This window comes from Sinohyriopsis cumingii, chromosome 13 (assembly GCF_028554795.1).
Source record: "Sinohyriopsis cumingii isolate HCF-2022 chromosome 13, ASM2855479v2, whole genome shotgun sequence".
NCBI lineage: Eukaryota > Metazoa > Mollusca > Bivalvia > Unionida > Unionidae > Sinohyriopsis > Sinohyriopsis cumingii.
The window spans coordinates 28102637-28119993 of NC_142973.1; the positions used below are offsets into that span (position 1 = coordinate 28102637).

The following is a 17357-nucleotide window of genomic DNA, read 5'->3' on the forward strand; positions in this document are numbered from 1 at the left end:
ATGAGCAAGATCTACGCGTATTTATCGACTACTGAGACAAGTCCGAGCTCATTTGATAATATGTATAACCTTTTCAGACAACCATATTCCGGCGTTGACGTGTGTGCCGCATAGTTTACCTATTTTGAAAATAGAGTCGCATGTATACGATGTATGTCTAATTATTACATGGAACAGGATTATTAAAGTTGAATCGAGTTAATGGTAAGTAAAAACTTACTTTTGCATCTACCACTGTTCTGTAATTCAAGAAGGGATGCATCGTAGAGTCCCAAACATGGTACATGTAGCTTTTTTCACCGGTTTTCACATGTGCATGCACTTGTCCCAAAGACAAAATTCGCGAAAATCGTACCTTTCGGCGCCCGTAACTTCAGTTTGGTACAACGCAGAAAAGAGAAAGTCGCTGGCATTTTTTAAACATTTACCTAATGCGAGTAATGTTACGTGTACAATGAATGCAACTACACGCGGTATCTATTGTTAAATTACTATTACTTATGAGATGGTAAAGACATTGATCTTTTCTGTTTTGGCAATATAGTTGAGATTACTGCTGTAATTATTTAAGTCTTCCTACTTCTACCGATCCAATGGCCTAAGTGGTTGGAGTATCCGCCTCGGATGCGGCAGATTGAGGATTCGCAACCCGACAGAGTCACACCAAGGCCTCATAGAAATGGTACTAACAGCCACCTCGCTTGGCGCTCAGCTTTAGAGGTTAGTGTTAGGACTAGTCGACCTGGCATCATGATGCTACATGTCTTCGGCATGATGCCTCAGTGCAAGACATCACTATAAACTGACACACCGCAAACATCTTAGTAATACAACTGAATTTTTTAAAGCTACGTTAAAAATCACAAAACACACATGCACTCTTCCTACTACGGGCAACTGATACATATATGCAATAATACATACGTAGCATTAAACACTATATATATATATATATATATATATATATATATATATATATATATATATATATATATATATATATATATATATATATATTCACTCATTCATTTAATCGTTCATATATAATCTTTGTTCTAAAACGTACCGTTTTGAAAGATTGTAGAAAATAACACAGATGGCAACAGTATATGTCTTTCTTTTTACATGATGAATGTGTATATGTATCAATGAGGTTGGACGATTTTATTTGTGGTACGACTCAAGTAATTCCATCTGGCGTATCACCACAAGCTACGGATAAATGTTTGTGGCTTCCGACAACGAATGTTTTTACAGTTTTGGTAATGATTTAATTAACACAGTTTTTACTGAATTGGAACTGAGCCTTGCCCTCGGTAAAACACCACATGTTAGATAGTTTTTCCAGTTTCTTTTTTCTTCTTGATCGTACCATGTTTATTTTTTTTGCCTGGATCGTGCCATATATATATATATATATATATATATATATATATATATATATATATATATATATATATATATATATATCGTAATCTACAGAGCACGACCTAGAAACGATCGAGAGAAAAAAATATAATATACTAATGCTAATATAATTTGTTTTACATTATATGAAAATAACAGTCCACGAATTTTTAAAAAATGCTATCTAACGTCAAGCGCCTGTGGTAAATTATACAACAGGGTAAGATCCTCAAGCAGGAAAAAAACCCACAAATGCTAACCTCAGGCTCCTAACGTAAAGATATGGCTGATATGTTACTGTTATTGGAAACTAACGCTAAACGTATCGCTCGAAGGATTTTTCTCGATCGAAAACAAAACTTAACAACTTCTTTTAATCTCTGTTAGAGATACATGTAAAGAATTAAAAATAGAGACTTAAATTTACTTCAGGCATAAAGTTGCCAAAGTTATTTTTGCTAGTAAAAATGAACGTGTTTTTTGGTCCACGAAATATGGGCCAAAAATGATTGATCTGATCAGACTAACAAAATGAAATGCTATTTACTTCTAGGTTTCAGTTTCACCAACAAAGGCATAGAATTAAGTTCAGACCATCTTCTGAAAATTTTAATTCAGAAAAATTTCTGCTATTCATTATGTTCATTGGCTTGTCTTTCAGACACTGCCGCTAGTAAGCAGCATTTAAGAAATGTACTAAATACATAGACAGACAGAGAGACAGAAAAGGAAAATAGTGAGATAGGTGAATATAGATTAAAGAATACATCAACCAGAACCAGTAGACAGCGTTGAGCTATTGCATGCAGTATACTAATTGGCTGTACCCTAAGGTCATAATTTGTGTGTGCATGAATCCAACTACATAAAATGTTTGTTTTACGTTTACACAGATTGTAAAGCATAATTTTCAACTGAAATTGTATTTACATTAAACCGGACACGCAATTAAATATTATATTTACATTTCGAAAACAAAATGACAAAATGCTGAAATCAAGCAGGTATTTAAACTGTAACAAAAAAAAATGTCCAGGCACAGAAAGGGAATGTGGGAACAGGACACGTGGATATTTCGAATGATGCCCTTTTTACTCTTTATTCACGGAATTATCAGCTTTCAGAATTTGTGCAAACAGAAATAAAACACCTATTAAGACTGTACACGTTCTTGTTTTTTACCTTGGACAATATGTCGACACACTAATTCATTACAGATATCGATAAGATCTCCGAATCTGCGGCTAACAATTTGTTGACCATGATCTGCTGTAGCCGACGGATATTTTGCGATTATATCTTTTTGAAAAATATGACATGCACTGTGGAAACAGCTTGGGATGTCATATATTTATGAATGGCAACAACTTCACAACCGTATTCTTTCAGTCCTTGCACTACTTTTATCTAGGCGTTGGCTGTAATTCAATTGGGGGCTTTACCTGTTCCAATAAATCAGAGATTGCAACAGCGTGTTTTGGGTTTACTTTACAAAAAGTCTTTAAAAAATCTTTTGTTTTCGTTTCGGTTATATCAATGGATCTGCTTTTCAGTTTTCCTTTACATGAGATAATTATTTCCTCTGTGCGAGTCTCGCTCTCTCTCTCTCTTTCTCTCTCTCTTTATATATATATATATATATATATATATATATATATATATATATATATATATATATATATATATATATATATATATATAGTTTCAGCACGCAAAAATATTACTTTAACTTATGTTACGTCTAGTGGCTGGCATAGAATATCATAGTCTATATGGAGAGGAAAAAGTAATATATTTGTGACATAAAACTTTTTATGGATATAGGTTCACATGCAGACATGTATACATTTGGCTAATGTTTCACTTTGTCCACGTAAGACTAACAAAATGAAATGCTATTTACTTCTAGGTTTCAGATTCACCAACAAAGACAAAGATCTGAATTCAGGCTGTCTTCTGCAAATTTTAAGTCAGACAAATTTCTACTACACATTATGTTCAAGACTTCCGTTTAAACCCAGATTAAAGTTCAGCCGGTGAAATCCTGGTCAGGTGGCTTCAAGTAAAAAACAAGACTTTAGTACAAAATATAAAATTTACAATATTTGAGGCATATAAGAAAAGAACATGAATATAGCGTATGATATCGTAACATAAAGGTGTCAATAGTAAACACTTCAATATAGTTCTGACATAGGTATGACAAATTTAATTCGTCTTGTCAGTGGCGCACTAAGGGAAAATGACACGACGATGAAGGCCCGAAGGAGTTCTTAAATGCTGCTTACTAGCGGCAGTGTCTGAAAGACAAGCCAATGGACAGTTTTGAAAATGTAAAAACTAACCAAGACATGAGAAACAACTCAAATGCAGTTAGTCTCTAGGGAATTTGACAAATCATGGCAAAGGCATCTCACTTCAGATCTATGACGGTTAATCCCTTTGTGTAGCTTTCAGTTTCTCCGACATACTGCATACTGAAGGCTACAGATCTTACATGTGATGAGGCAAATGACATTCTCTGTTTTGCACGGTTTTTGGGGTTTTTTTTGGGACCATGTATGTTTAATTTTTCTCTAGTCACTGTGTTGGAAAATCTCCTGGTCTCAATCATATGTTGACAGGTTTTGCTAGCTACGATGTCGTAGCCTCAACTTGATTTGTTGTGGTTGAGGCTACGAACTGATCCCATATCATGTAATGGAGTAAAAAAATCATCACTAAAGTCAGAAAAACAAACAGTGTAGAAATCAACTACATAAGTATAAACATGTTGTGAAAGAAGTTTAGCTTATTTTGACTTCATTAAGCCCTTACACGATAAAATAAATTGGCATGGTTACTCTAACCTTATCCTGTCCACCATGACAGACAACGCGAGACTCTCGCCGTGACCCCTTTTCTACGTAAGGCTTGCCAGAACATATTTTGGATATTCTACGCTATATTATCATCAATCAAGTGAAAATAATCGCTTCTTGGTTGAATTTCAAAGTTGCCGATAAACCGTATTTACTTTTAATGCGCAGATTTTCTGACCCAAACGGCGCCAAATTTTTACTACAATTTGTTTACATTTCCAAATAAGGCGTCAATGTCCTAATATGGCACACAAACAAACGAGGCTGAGAACGGAAGTAATCATTATTTGAAATAACATGGCGGACGATCTAAACGAAAATATCGGCTGAAAAAAAGTAAACGAGATTTTACAACTATTTCTACAATGATTTTCGATACTTCCGGCATTAAATAAGAGGACAACTCTATTTATTGGATTATATGCAAGGAATGTGTTTAAAGTGTTATTATTAGGCTGAAAGAGCGCCGGGTGTGATTCACACCCGGCTTGCTCCATTAACACGTATATGATCATGTTAGTACCCTGTCCACGAGGTACGAGTAAGGGTACTAATATTAGTACTAGGTTTTGCACCTTTTATCGCCACAGGGTCCTGATTGCCTAGGGTGGTCTTGATTAGTGATTGGCGTTAGCTTCGCCCTGACTAGGATGTCCTTGAGCTTTTTTGGTCTCCTGTAGGCGACTACAGATTTGTTAGTGAGGATTGGCTGTAGTGCATCCGCCGATTCCACAATGGACCAATGAATTTAGGTCAGTAAATTGCAACTTCATATATTACGACCTTCAGTATGTCGGAGAAACTGAAAAGCTACACAAAAGGATCAACCTTCATAGATCGGATAAAAAAAAAAAAAGCTGTACAGAAGCCCGGTCGCAGAACACTTCTCCTTCTCTGGACACACTTTCGGTGATACAACACTTATTGCAATTGCTCACAACCCCAACTGGAGTCCCCAAACCAGGAAAGTAAAGGACTCTTACTGAAGACTAGAAAAAGACAAACATGCACAAATAAAATTATCTTTTGCAGCCGACATATTTTCTTTTAAATAATTCTCGAAATTTGCTGAAATAAACTAATTGACACATAATAAAGTTAAAAGGTTGAATTCCTGTAGAAACAGCCAAGTAAAGTTTCGCAAACATAACCGTTTTTCAGTTTTATTTGTTTGTCTTGTCTATGTTTTGTATTTGCACTTGAAAAAGACTAATTAAAGAGTCGAAAGCGCTCAGGCTAGCTAGATACTAGTCTCGCACTGTTCGTTGACTGTTTATTGCATTTATCTTAATCAATCCCTGACACATGTGATCCCTTGCTGGATCCAGTGCACTTGAAAGGATTGTTATTGGCCATATGATTTGTATTCTTTATATATAAATATATATATATATATATATATATATATATATATATATATATATATATATATATATATATATATAGAGAGAGAGAGAGAGAGAGAGAGAGAGAGAGAGAGACAGAGACAGACAGACAGACAGACAGAAACAGACAATGACAGACATACAGAAAGAGACAATGACAGACAGACAGAGATAGGCGACACAAGGACTAATTAAAGTGAAATTTTTTTTTTTTAAATCTATTTATCGGTGTTTATTTAATAGTCTCTTTCATAGCCCCAAGATTCATGAGATACACTGTTTGTAATTAGTCAAATTCTGACATGGTAACGAATTGTCCCGAGGACAAATTGTTTAATGAAGTGCATCGTCCTGGAACCAAATATGGCAGCCTGTGTCAAGACAAATTTATGTTAATCTCATTGCGTTTTGTTTCAAAATGAGTTAATTATGATCGACGAAAGTATGCTTGGGTGTCAATGTATCGGGAGTATATCAGTCCATTTCCTCATATTTCCTAATATTAAGAAACTTTATCCACATTTATCCATACGATAATTAAAGGACGACTTTTATGGTATTGTTTTTTCGTGACCCACTTTAACGAAACATCATTGGAAGAAATGCAATCCAGGTGGTATTGACTTGATCATCTTTCTGAAGCGAAGTAAACAAATATCAATTCCCGCGCGACTATTATACAATTTCTCGTGTTCTTCGTGTATATCTTCTTTCAACAGCTGCGTGTTTTAATACAAGGAGTGTAAAGTACGTTGTTTTTACCATCATCACCTCCCACGTCTTTCAAAGTCAATCGAAGATGATATTTATATATTTATATCAGCCTTGCCTTTTACAAAAATAACCCTTCAGATTGGTAATTCCACATTCTTGCTTTCGCATAGTCTGGTAGCCTGAGCGTTTCCAAATATGCTTCTCTACATCACACAAAGAAGTGTTATGAAGACGGGCAGGGTACCAGACTAGCATCCGCACGTTTAATATCATATCGCGGAGCTAATTTACTGAACTTCTGTATGCACCTTTATAAATGTACTCCCGATCTATTGCAAAGCTATACTATTTATACAATTATTTTTATTTTTGGATCTTGTTAAATTAAACTTATAAAACACTGATTACAATTTAAGAGAAGGTTGACAAATTAAAATCATATGCGAAATAGACCTTCCAAAAATTCAAAACTAAATATAATTTTTTTTAATGATAATCCGTTTTCCTTTAAATATATTCTGCTTTAAGGTTTAATAAAAAAAAGTATAAGATAAATTTAAAACTCATATAAATAAATTAAAGTGAAGAAACTATATGTAATATTTCCCTCTATCCAGTTTTGCTCTAATTTGTAAAGCACTAAATGACACGGACATTTATCATTTTGTTATATATATAGCTAAAGTCATTATTTGCACTCACTGTTATTTTTGGATAGCAACTGATCTTGCACATCCCTTAACAATCGCCTCCTTCCTGTCACATGTTTGACGTCATCCTTAGCAGATGACATCGGTAGCAAATATGGCTGCTGCTCACTTTTTTGTACCGACTTTTGACATGTCTTTACAATCAAAATATTTTCAGCAGCCGTTCACCACCTAACGCGGGCGTTGACTTCAGTGGTAGCTTTACTAAAAACCATAATTTCTCATGTTCATCCATGCTGACACGTGCCTTCTTGAAGCAGACGGCACACCTTGCACACGTAAATTTATAATTACCTTAACAACTAGTAAAATGATCCCAAATATCGACATTCTATTTAAATTTACCAATTGTAACCGTTTGAACTGACCGATCCCGTTTTTCTCAAGAAACAAAACTCTAAAAATGTTTTTGAACATAGGAGGGGAATCCATCAATAAAACAGATCTGGTATATGAGTCGTCAGGCAGTAACTTTCAACAATTTGAATGGTGTATATTTAACTTGGAAACAAAAAGTAGTACAGGTAAATTGATCCTGGTTTACGTGGTAAATAAATAAATAAACAATTAAATAAATAAAAACATGATGACTGCACTTTTTAAAGTCATCCTCATTGAAGCATATATATATATATATATATATATATATATATATAGAGAGAGAGAGAGAGAGAGAGAGAGAGAGAGACAGAGACACAGACAGACAGACAGACAGACAGACAGACAAATAGATATACAGACAGACAGAAACAGACATAGAGAGTCAGAGAGAGACAGAGAGAGAATTATAACTATATACCAGCCAGACGAAAGTACTATCCCATGATTATATAGGATAATGCTTGATAATAGTAGGCAGAATTAATATTTAATAAAAAAAATAATACTCTCATACAGATGAGAGAATTTTGAATTCGCATTCTCTGTTGACTATATATATATATATATATATATATATATATATATATATATATATATAGTCCTCTACATATTTTAGGCACAATTGTAACCATATTTTAAAACTGAATATATGTTAACTTTCAACAAATTCTTCTCGGATTAAGTAAATGTTGTTATGCCGCAGCTATATAAAAAGGATCTCGTAACACAAAAACGTTGCCCTGTCTCTTTCTTTTTAGCAAACGTTAACACTTAGAGATATTCCAAATTAGTGCCACGCGACATTCCGCTAGTATCCATTCTGAAATTAATTAATAAGATAGGGACATTGCCTAAATAAGCTGTCCAATCAAATTTGTATAAGTTTGAAAGAAAAGGACGGAGACAGAATTTCGATTGGTCTGTATCACAGTTTCGTGATTTTTATAATTAGTAGAATCGAGATAACAATGAATATTGTGTACTGGTATGTGGTGTTGTTTCGTGCAGCGTAATGTACTTAGAGTTTCTTCGCTATGGAATTAGAATGCATGACCAACAAGCGTGCCTGATATCATTAAAGTCGAACATTTCCCTGATTTAAAATATGCCAGTAATTTACAGCAAACTATCACGAATATGTTTTTCGTTTAAATTAAATGAGATATAAAACGAAAACAGTGGCCTGTAAAAAGGAGAACGATAGGAATTGTAGCAAAGTAAAATCCATTCATAAGATTTCAGGATTTCTTTCTGTCTCTCTTTTTGTACGTGTTCTCACTCCTCTACCCAGTCACCTTTACGTTAAAATGAGCAAGCAACTCTGGTGTGGCTACAAAACAGAAGTATGAACTTTTTCAGCATGCACGTTCAATAGCTTGGACTTTACCCCAAATTTACGTCTCGACCATTTTCATATCAATTTGATTAAAACCAAGAATTCTTATATAACTGAGATCTGACAGGCACCAATAAAAAGTAACGTTCTGCTGACCTTTGGAATTCCGTGTCCGCTTATTTGTAGTAACCTATCAAATAAATCGTTGCAAGGGAGAGTTATCGTAAGCAGCCGTATGTTCCAGATTATGTTTTTCACTTTCAGCTATACGGTGTGAGATAACTGCAGTTTGATTGGTGAAACAAAAGGTCAACAGAACATGTATTCATATTTTCAGATCTCCTTATTAAGTAAAAGATCTCGATTTCAATAAGATCGCCTACTGATATGAGTTTTGTGTGTATGTGTGTGTGTCTGTGTCTGTGTATGTGTATGTGTATGTGTAAGGGGGGGATGCAGAGGCGAGAAAAAAACGTCTCAGTGTTTTTGTTATGCTTCGACAAATATGGAAAAGATCAGTCATAAAAATACATGTGCATGACGTCCAGACCTTCAGCTACGATAAATTATTTAGGAATGTGAGACAGACATTCTTTGTTTAATTGCTTAAAATGGTTTCATATATGTTTCTATACAGCTGTATTGCGTGTATACAGTATAGTATAGTATAGTATAGTATAGCATAGCATAGCATAGCATAGCATAGCATAGCATAGCATAGCATAGTATAGTATAGTATAGTATAGTATAGTATAGTATAGTATAGTATAGTATAGTATAGTATAGTATAGTATAACATAACATAATTTTTAACAAAATAACTAAAAGTAGTTTTGGATGGGGTCCTACTTTTCTTTTTGAAGGTAAGATTTCGATTCTCGTTGCCATATCTCCATTCGTTCCGTCCCCGGACCTAAAATGTGTTTCAATACATGCTTGTACTACCATCCTCAGATAGTACACAGTAAACCCACTGGGCTGGTTCTTCGACCGTTTTGAGGATTTTAAGTTGTCCCTGCCATAGAGCGATTTATTTTGTCCTTTTCGTGTATTGTAAAATTTGTGCTAGATTTGTTTTTTTAAAGTGTGGTCGTATTTATCTCGCATGACACTTTTTTTTAGAATTCGTAGACAGAAATGACAACGCTTTGAGTCTTGGCCCCTTCTTTTGGGAGTTAGTTTTAGTCTATGAAGGAAGGGATTGTCCCGGCTCGGCGCACCGTATTAGTGAGAATTAATTAACCAACCGCTTATTTGGCCAGAGCATCCGCCTCGAATGCGGGAGGTCGCGGGTTCGAACCCCGGCATGGTCATACTAAAGACTTATTAAAATTGTATTAGCAGCTGTCTCGCTTGGCGCTCATCATTAGAGGTTAGTGTTAGGACCCGCTCGGCATAGTGTCAGGATAATGTGACTGCGTGGGATATGAGGCATCATGTCTGCGACATAATGCCCCAGTGCTTGACATCATTACAATATCAATAAAAAGACATTCTTAAAGTTGCATTAATTTTAGGATGACAGCCTTTCACAAATTACGCTTGTGCTAATCATTGTTTTAGACTGTGCATTTTGTAAATCAAATGGCAGTTTTCTAACGAAAATGAAGAGATATGCATTTTGTAACACATTTCTTGCGCGGATTGATAAAGTGAACACTGTTGGGCTAAGCGAAACATCACATAGCAGTCACATCGGACAGGTCGCAGAGCATACCGTCACTACTCGCTTATAGGTCGAGTCCGACTGCAAACTGCACAGAACCAGATCTGCCGTCGCATAATGCACCGGCAGATCTGGATCGGTGTAGTTGGTTTGGAGTAATCAGTAGAAAAACAGCATAGATCTTGATTTGCAGGCGCTTGATGCTGCGGCAGAACTGGATCATTGTTGTTTGCAGTCCTGATTCAACTTATAAGTGAGTACAGACGGTAACGTATTTAAGGACAAGATTTTAATGATTGCGAGTTTACTTGTTTGTTTCTTTATTTTTTTTTTAAACGTGAATTTTTGGTTTTGGCAACCTTACAGTCTATTTCGGTAACAGATGCTGCGGCCGACTTTTAGTTGTCAGTTGATTTCGGTTTGCAGTCAACATGCATCAATGCCCGATCTCTCAATTGTTTTGAAATATAGTAATGACTGCTCAGAGTTATCATCGCTACTTAAACAATTTAATTACTATGGTTTTCCAATAAACGTGTCCATTTGTCCTAAAGTGTACAAGCTATACGATACTCTGTGTGTGATAGAGTATCGAATAGCAACATCTGAATAAGTTCAGACACTACTAATAAAATGCATAAAAGACGCATTTTTCGATGGCGCCTCCTTATTGATTAAATAAATGTATACTATAGGGACTAAAGTTCTGACACATTTAAGGAGCTGTTCATTCTGAGAGAGAGAGAGAGAGAGAGAGAGAGAGAGAGAGAGAGAGCAAAATGAAATAGACCTAAATACCGATTTTCAATAGCATACAGAATGGCAGATATCTTTCTTAAATTAGAAAAGACATTAGTTCAGTAATTACGAAATTTATATCGACGCTGTGCGGTATAACTTTTCTCCCACCGATATGTTTCAACATCTCATTATGAAATATATAACAAACTGTATTATTTACTTTTTTTTGGTGACCGCTCCGGTGGTCTAAGTGGTTAGAGCGTCCTCTTCGGATGCGGGAGGTAGCGGGTTCGAACCCGGCTGAGTCATACATAAATACTTATAAAAATGGTACTAGCAGTTGCTTCGATAGTAGACCAACAAGTAGGTCTCCGCTTTTTCCCGCTGACATTCCGCTACTAGTAATGTCAGGGAAAAAAAAGCGAAGATTACTTGCCTTTCTTGTCGCTCAGCATTAAGATTTTAGTGTTAGGACTTGTCAGCCTGGTGTCATGATAATGTGACTGGGTGGGACATCATGCGACATGATGCCCCAATGATAAACATCACTATAAACTCTCACACAGCAGACTTAGTAGCGATATGGCTGAAAATTGTCTAAGAGTAATAATCTTCAATAAAATTTGTGCAGTCATCTTTTACAAATTCTATTCGCTAGGACTTTGTTTCATGTTGTATAATCGACTGCTCCGGTGGCCTAGTGGCTAAAGCGTCCGCCTCGGGTGCGGGAGGTCGTGGGGTTAAAACCCCGGCCGAGTCATGCCCAAGACTTATAAAAGGTACTAACAGCTGCCTCGCTAGGCGCTCAGCATTAACTCATTCGGCCCTGGAGGTTTTTGTTGTTTTCGCCGGAAATGCCAGTAGGAAAGGCATTCTGGGGGCTTTTTCTGAATACATCCCAATACATTGACTTTCAACGGATCTCCATTAGCCTAATGCCTAGTTGTATTAGAAACATCGTTTTCCATTGCTTATTTTGCTTGCGTATGAGCAGAAGAGTAAAAGTTGGAGTCCAAAAAATTAGGTTTTTTCCTCTATATTTTGTAGTGCAACTAGAACGTCCATATTATTTGGTATCATTGTAGAGCTATATATGTCTGCTTTTTTGTAATACCACCCACTTTGGTGTATCTTAAATGACTTTGATGCTGCAGAGCTCGGAAGTAGGGTACCGCCTCATCACGCCTACAGGCGGGATTCGGGCTGAATGAGTTAAGAGGTTAGTGTTAGGACTGCTCGGGTGTCAGGATAATGTGACTGGATGGGACATCATACTACATGTCTGCGGCATGATGTCCCACTGCTAGATATCAATATAAACTGTCACACTTCCGTTTCCCATTGTATATTATTGCAATTATTCCTTCTTTGGGGTGGTGGTCGTGGTGGTGGTGATCGTTTATATAATATTATGTAATTTAATTTATATTGTTAGTTTGTTTTGTTTTTTTCAAATATGGATGTCGTGTCAGTGTTGAAGCTCCATTAGGTCTGAAATGCAAAAAAGCTTACAGAAGTTTTACAACTTTTTGTTCTTTTTCCGTATCCAAAGTTACAATTGCCCGGATTTCAACGTAGCAATTTTTATGTTTTGTTTCCTCTACTTTAAAATGGTCCATTGGGAAGTAGAGCTATCTCACCCATGGCATACAAAATGTATCTTCCTTTTCCCCATTTGTAAAGTCAAAATACTTTTCGCAGCGATATACTAGTCTGGTACGCTGTACCATATCAAGCTCAAGAATTGACTCTCCCTTTTTATTTGCGCTATCAAACTTTTTCGCCCCCACCAACACAACCTTCGTCGTAATTTCAGTGTTGAATTAGGTAGTGACTTTTTCCCATCCATATTGCAAAACTAAGGGTCAAAACGGATATGAAAAGTTTAAGAAGCATCAAGGGAATACGCAGTTCCAAGAAAAGGAGACAAAGAGATCAGGAAAATTGTGGGAAAAAGACTCAGTCTAGATGAATATAATCATCGCAATAATCTTACATGTAAAACATTTCACGTATACAATGAAAAGCATGCAGTGCATGAGTGCAGTGCAGTGCATGTGACCGATCAGAGATAAGTTTTTATGCAACTTTCATTAAGGCGGTGACTATTGCGGTAAAAACAATATTTTTTTCAAATCAGACCCTTAGATATGAAGCCAATATATATGTTACACATTAAAATATACTCTATGAATGAGATAAACAGATTTAAATGACTGTATTTAGAAATGAAGATTGAAAAAGTTGCAGCGCGATTTCCTTCTTTAACCATTGTTAGCGGAAAAAAACAAAAGTGCTACAATTAACAGTCAATTTACCGATTATGTTTGTTCCGAAATCGTATCTTCGGCAAATTCTATGACTGATTCATGCATTCTTTCTAAGCAGGATCGTGTAAACGAGAGATACGTGTTTGATTGATTCAGGGATAACAGACTGGACGGATTTTCCGAAGAAACACATCTGGATGAGTTTAAGAGACAGCTGTTCGTGGTATTGACAATGTATTTCTTTGCAAATAAATTTTCTCACCACAGAACTCTGTCCTGAAATTTTCTAAATCTGTATGAAGCTGTGATCTAGTAGTCGAATTTAATCGAAAAAAAAAAAAACATTTTTTGCAGGGCGTTTTCATCCGATTTCTGTACCTATTAAGGGGAAACGATGTGCTGAACACGCGAGAAAAATGACGCCCCTTCTCGGTGGCCAGTCGGACAGATGTTCGGCTTTAGCCATATCGTAATCCTATCATATTTTATCCAGAAGAACTATTTATAGACCATATTGCTCTAATGGTAATGGCATTTTGCGATACGTGATTATTTTACGCGAACACTAAGAGAATACATGTAATAAAGCTTATGTGTATTGGTGTAGAGACAGCTGTTTTTCATCCTTGTTTGTATTTGGATCATTATCAGGGAGTTTTAAGTTTACCGGTCCCTTGTTACAAGTTACCATATACATCCATTTGAAAGCGCCGAAATGTTTGTTTAAAAATAAGAATCTCCGAATTAGAATACAATGTTTTAGAATTCATATCTTATTACAATATGTGATTTTTGTAATATATATATATATATATATATATATATATATATATATATATATATATATATATATATATATATATATTACATACACATACACACACACACACTGTTTGTTGTGTACAGAAGTCACTGTTTATTTGCTTATCTTTGTACCAGAAAGCTCGAAGTTCTGAGAAATCTACCAAAATAGTCTAATGACCTACCAAGTTGCTGTGCCAATTCCTTGTGACTGCGATTACAATAGTCTAATTACCTACCAAGTTATTGTGCAATTTCCTTGTGATAGCGATTATACCAGAGTTGTTATTCGGGTGATTTTGGCGATGAATTTGGACAGAGCAAGTGTACAGATTAAAAGCACAAGTTCTCCTACATCTACTGGATCAAATGTTACAATTCCAATATGTTCCGTAACTCTTTAGCTATTAAACGTAACGCAGTCATTACAGTTACTTGGTTGGTCCAAGAATAGTGGTTAGTCAGTCTCATTAACTCAAGAATCATAACTTGGAAAAGAAACGGCGTTATATACAAACGTCATCAAAACACTTCAAGTTCTGACAAATTGAAAATTCCACTGACCAATAAGGCACCTTTATCTATTTCAACAATCTTGTTAACTTATGAGTGTCTCTAATTGGAAAGGCTCGAGACGATTACCTCCGTTGCATGATCTATTTGTAATCTGAGAGGACGCCAGAACACACAAAGTTCTGAGAAATCGAATTAAATAGTCCATTGATCAATCGAGTTATTCTGTTTATTGTTGTTCTCTCGATTACTCAAGAGTATCTTAACTTGGGAAAAGAAAAGACTCGGTATTATAATTCATCAGTGTGGTAGGGCATCAAATACATTTCGCAGTCTATGAAACAAAACAAAACCCCCCCCCCCCAATAAAAGGAAATATAAACAATAACCAACCGAGTTACTCTGTTAGTTTCAAAATTCTCAATTACTTAAAAGTGTCTAAATTTTAAGAGAGGAGCGGTGATCGGTAATATGCGTCATTTTTTAAACTGAAAAGCGAAATGTGACTTTGATCGTTGAGTAATCATGTTGCACGTTATTCAGAGTATCAGTCCTTTCTATATATCAGCCAGAAATGGCCTCTTCTATATATCGACCGCTCCGATGGCCTAGTGGTTTGGGGAGGTCGCAGGTTCGAATCCCGAGTCATACCAAAGAGTAATAAAAATGGTACTAGAAGTTGCCTTGCTTGGCGCTCAGCATTAAGAGGTTAGTTGTTAGGAATGGTCGGCATGGTGTCAGGCTAATGTGACTGGGTGGGACATCATCCTACATGTCTGCGGCGTGATGCCCGATGTTAGATATCACTTTAAATTGTCACACTGCAGACATCATAGCGATATGGCTGATAAACTGTTAAAGCTACGCTAAAAATCCAAAACACACACACACACACACACACACACACACATATATATATACACACACACTTCCATATATCAGCAGCAAATGTTGCTTCCTTTATCAATCGGCAACTGTCCCTTCCACATATCAACCGGCAACTGTCCCTTCCATATATCAGTCAGCAATAGTCTTTTCCATATATCAACCAGCAACATTTTTTCCACATATCAACTAGAAACTGTCCCTTCCTTATATCAGCCAGCAATAGCCTCTTCCATATATCAACCAGCAGAATTCTTGTCCCCATATCAACTAGCAACTGTCCCTTTCATATATCAGCCAGCAATAGTCTCTTCCATATATAAACCAGCAACTTTGTTTTCCACGTATCAACTAGTAACTGTCCCTTCCTTATATCAACCAGGACTTCCTATATTTTGTCGCATATATTCCTTACAAAACTGAGAACACCATAGGTCCTGGTGAGGAACCTTTGCAGTTCAGTCGGAAGAGCATCGTTCTCATGAACCAGGAGAAGCGAGCTCGATACCTGCTGGGTCAGCTGCCTCGGCGTCTAATTGGGAAGGCAGTTAGCTCACATTGTTTAGACACGACTGGCTCAGAGTGCCGTTAAAATAAATACTAACCAACTAACACTTGCCCCGGTATGATTACCGTTCTCAGAATTTCTTCTCAAATTGAGATTTTTCTTTGTCTTGTGTATGATACTTTAGACCGTATCAATGTTTTTTTTTTCTTCTTTTTTTCAGATAGAGAGATAAATGAAGGAATGCAAAATCATTCTAGAGTTTTAAATTTAACACAAGGAAAATATTTGTATTATTCAAAGCACAAAATAGTTAATGAATTTATACAATTTGAAGAAACCTCAAATTTCCTCAAAGATACAGCAACATTCTTTAAAGACTGTATTTTAATCTATGACGTTCCCTGAATGTTCTGTGAAGAAACCATGACACACCAACCAATCAACATAATAAATATTAAAATATCTCAGTCTGTGTAAGATACGGCAATATTCTTTAAATACTGTGTTTTAATCTATGACGTTCCCTGAATGTTCTGTGAAGAAACCATGACACACCAACCAATCAACATAATAAATATTAAAATATCTCAGTCTGTGTAAACAATGTTGCGATGCTTAGTGAAAATGGATCCAGATCTGCCATCATATAATGTGCCTGCAAATGAAAGTACACGCTTTCTGAGCGAAATTTTAAGTAGAAAGAGTAACTTAGAGTCTGATTTGTCGGCGCGTTATGCGACCCCAAATAAGGGTTTAAAGTTATTAGCAATTGAGGGCGTATTATGGTAACGACAAGTTTGGGATTAACAACAGTTAAAAGAGATCATCCATTATGGCTTAAGTTTTGAGGATCAAAACATAAAATAAAATAAATTACAATATGCAATAACAAAAATCAGCCAATAGCTTTAGTTCGGTCAAAGTCGATGAATACTGAATCTGATGACCCAAGTCTGGTGCGCTTGAGCGAATCACATGACATGTTCAGCTTTATAATTGGAGAGCCAAATGTGGCCGTGGAAATTAGTGAATAAATTTTGTGGTTTGTCGCTCTCACTGAAGGACGCACATCCGATGTCTATACGACGGTAAAGTCCCTAACATCTTTTTGTTTTCCTTTCTTAAGTAGCATATCATGTTTCTAAGTTTATGGAATAAATGTTTTGTCATCACGTTAAA

The 17357-nt window shown here is 35.9% G+C and overlaps 1 protein-coding gene across 1 annotated transcript in view; it reads left to right on the plus strand.

The window, feature by feature from the left end:
- LOC149785103 (one cut domain family member 2-like) overlaps nt 1-13693 on the plus strand; it is a 95441-nt gene extending 81748 nt beyond the window's left edge. The window contains exon 5 of the mRNA XM_089978868.1: nt 13590-13693. Coding sequence (XP_089834994.1) covers nt 13590-13618 — 29 coding nt within the window. The 3' untranslated portion in view covers nt 13619-13693. The remainder of the gene's footprint in view (nt 1-13589) is intronic.
- Nucleotides 13694-17357: the final 3664 nt, after the last annotated feature.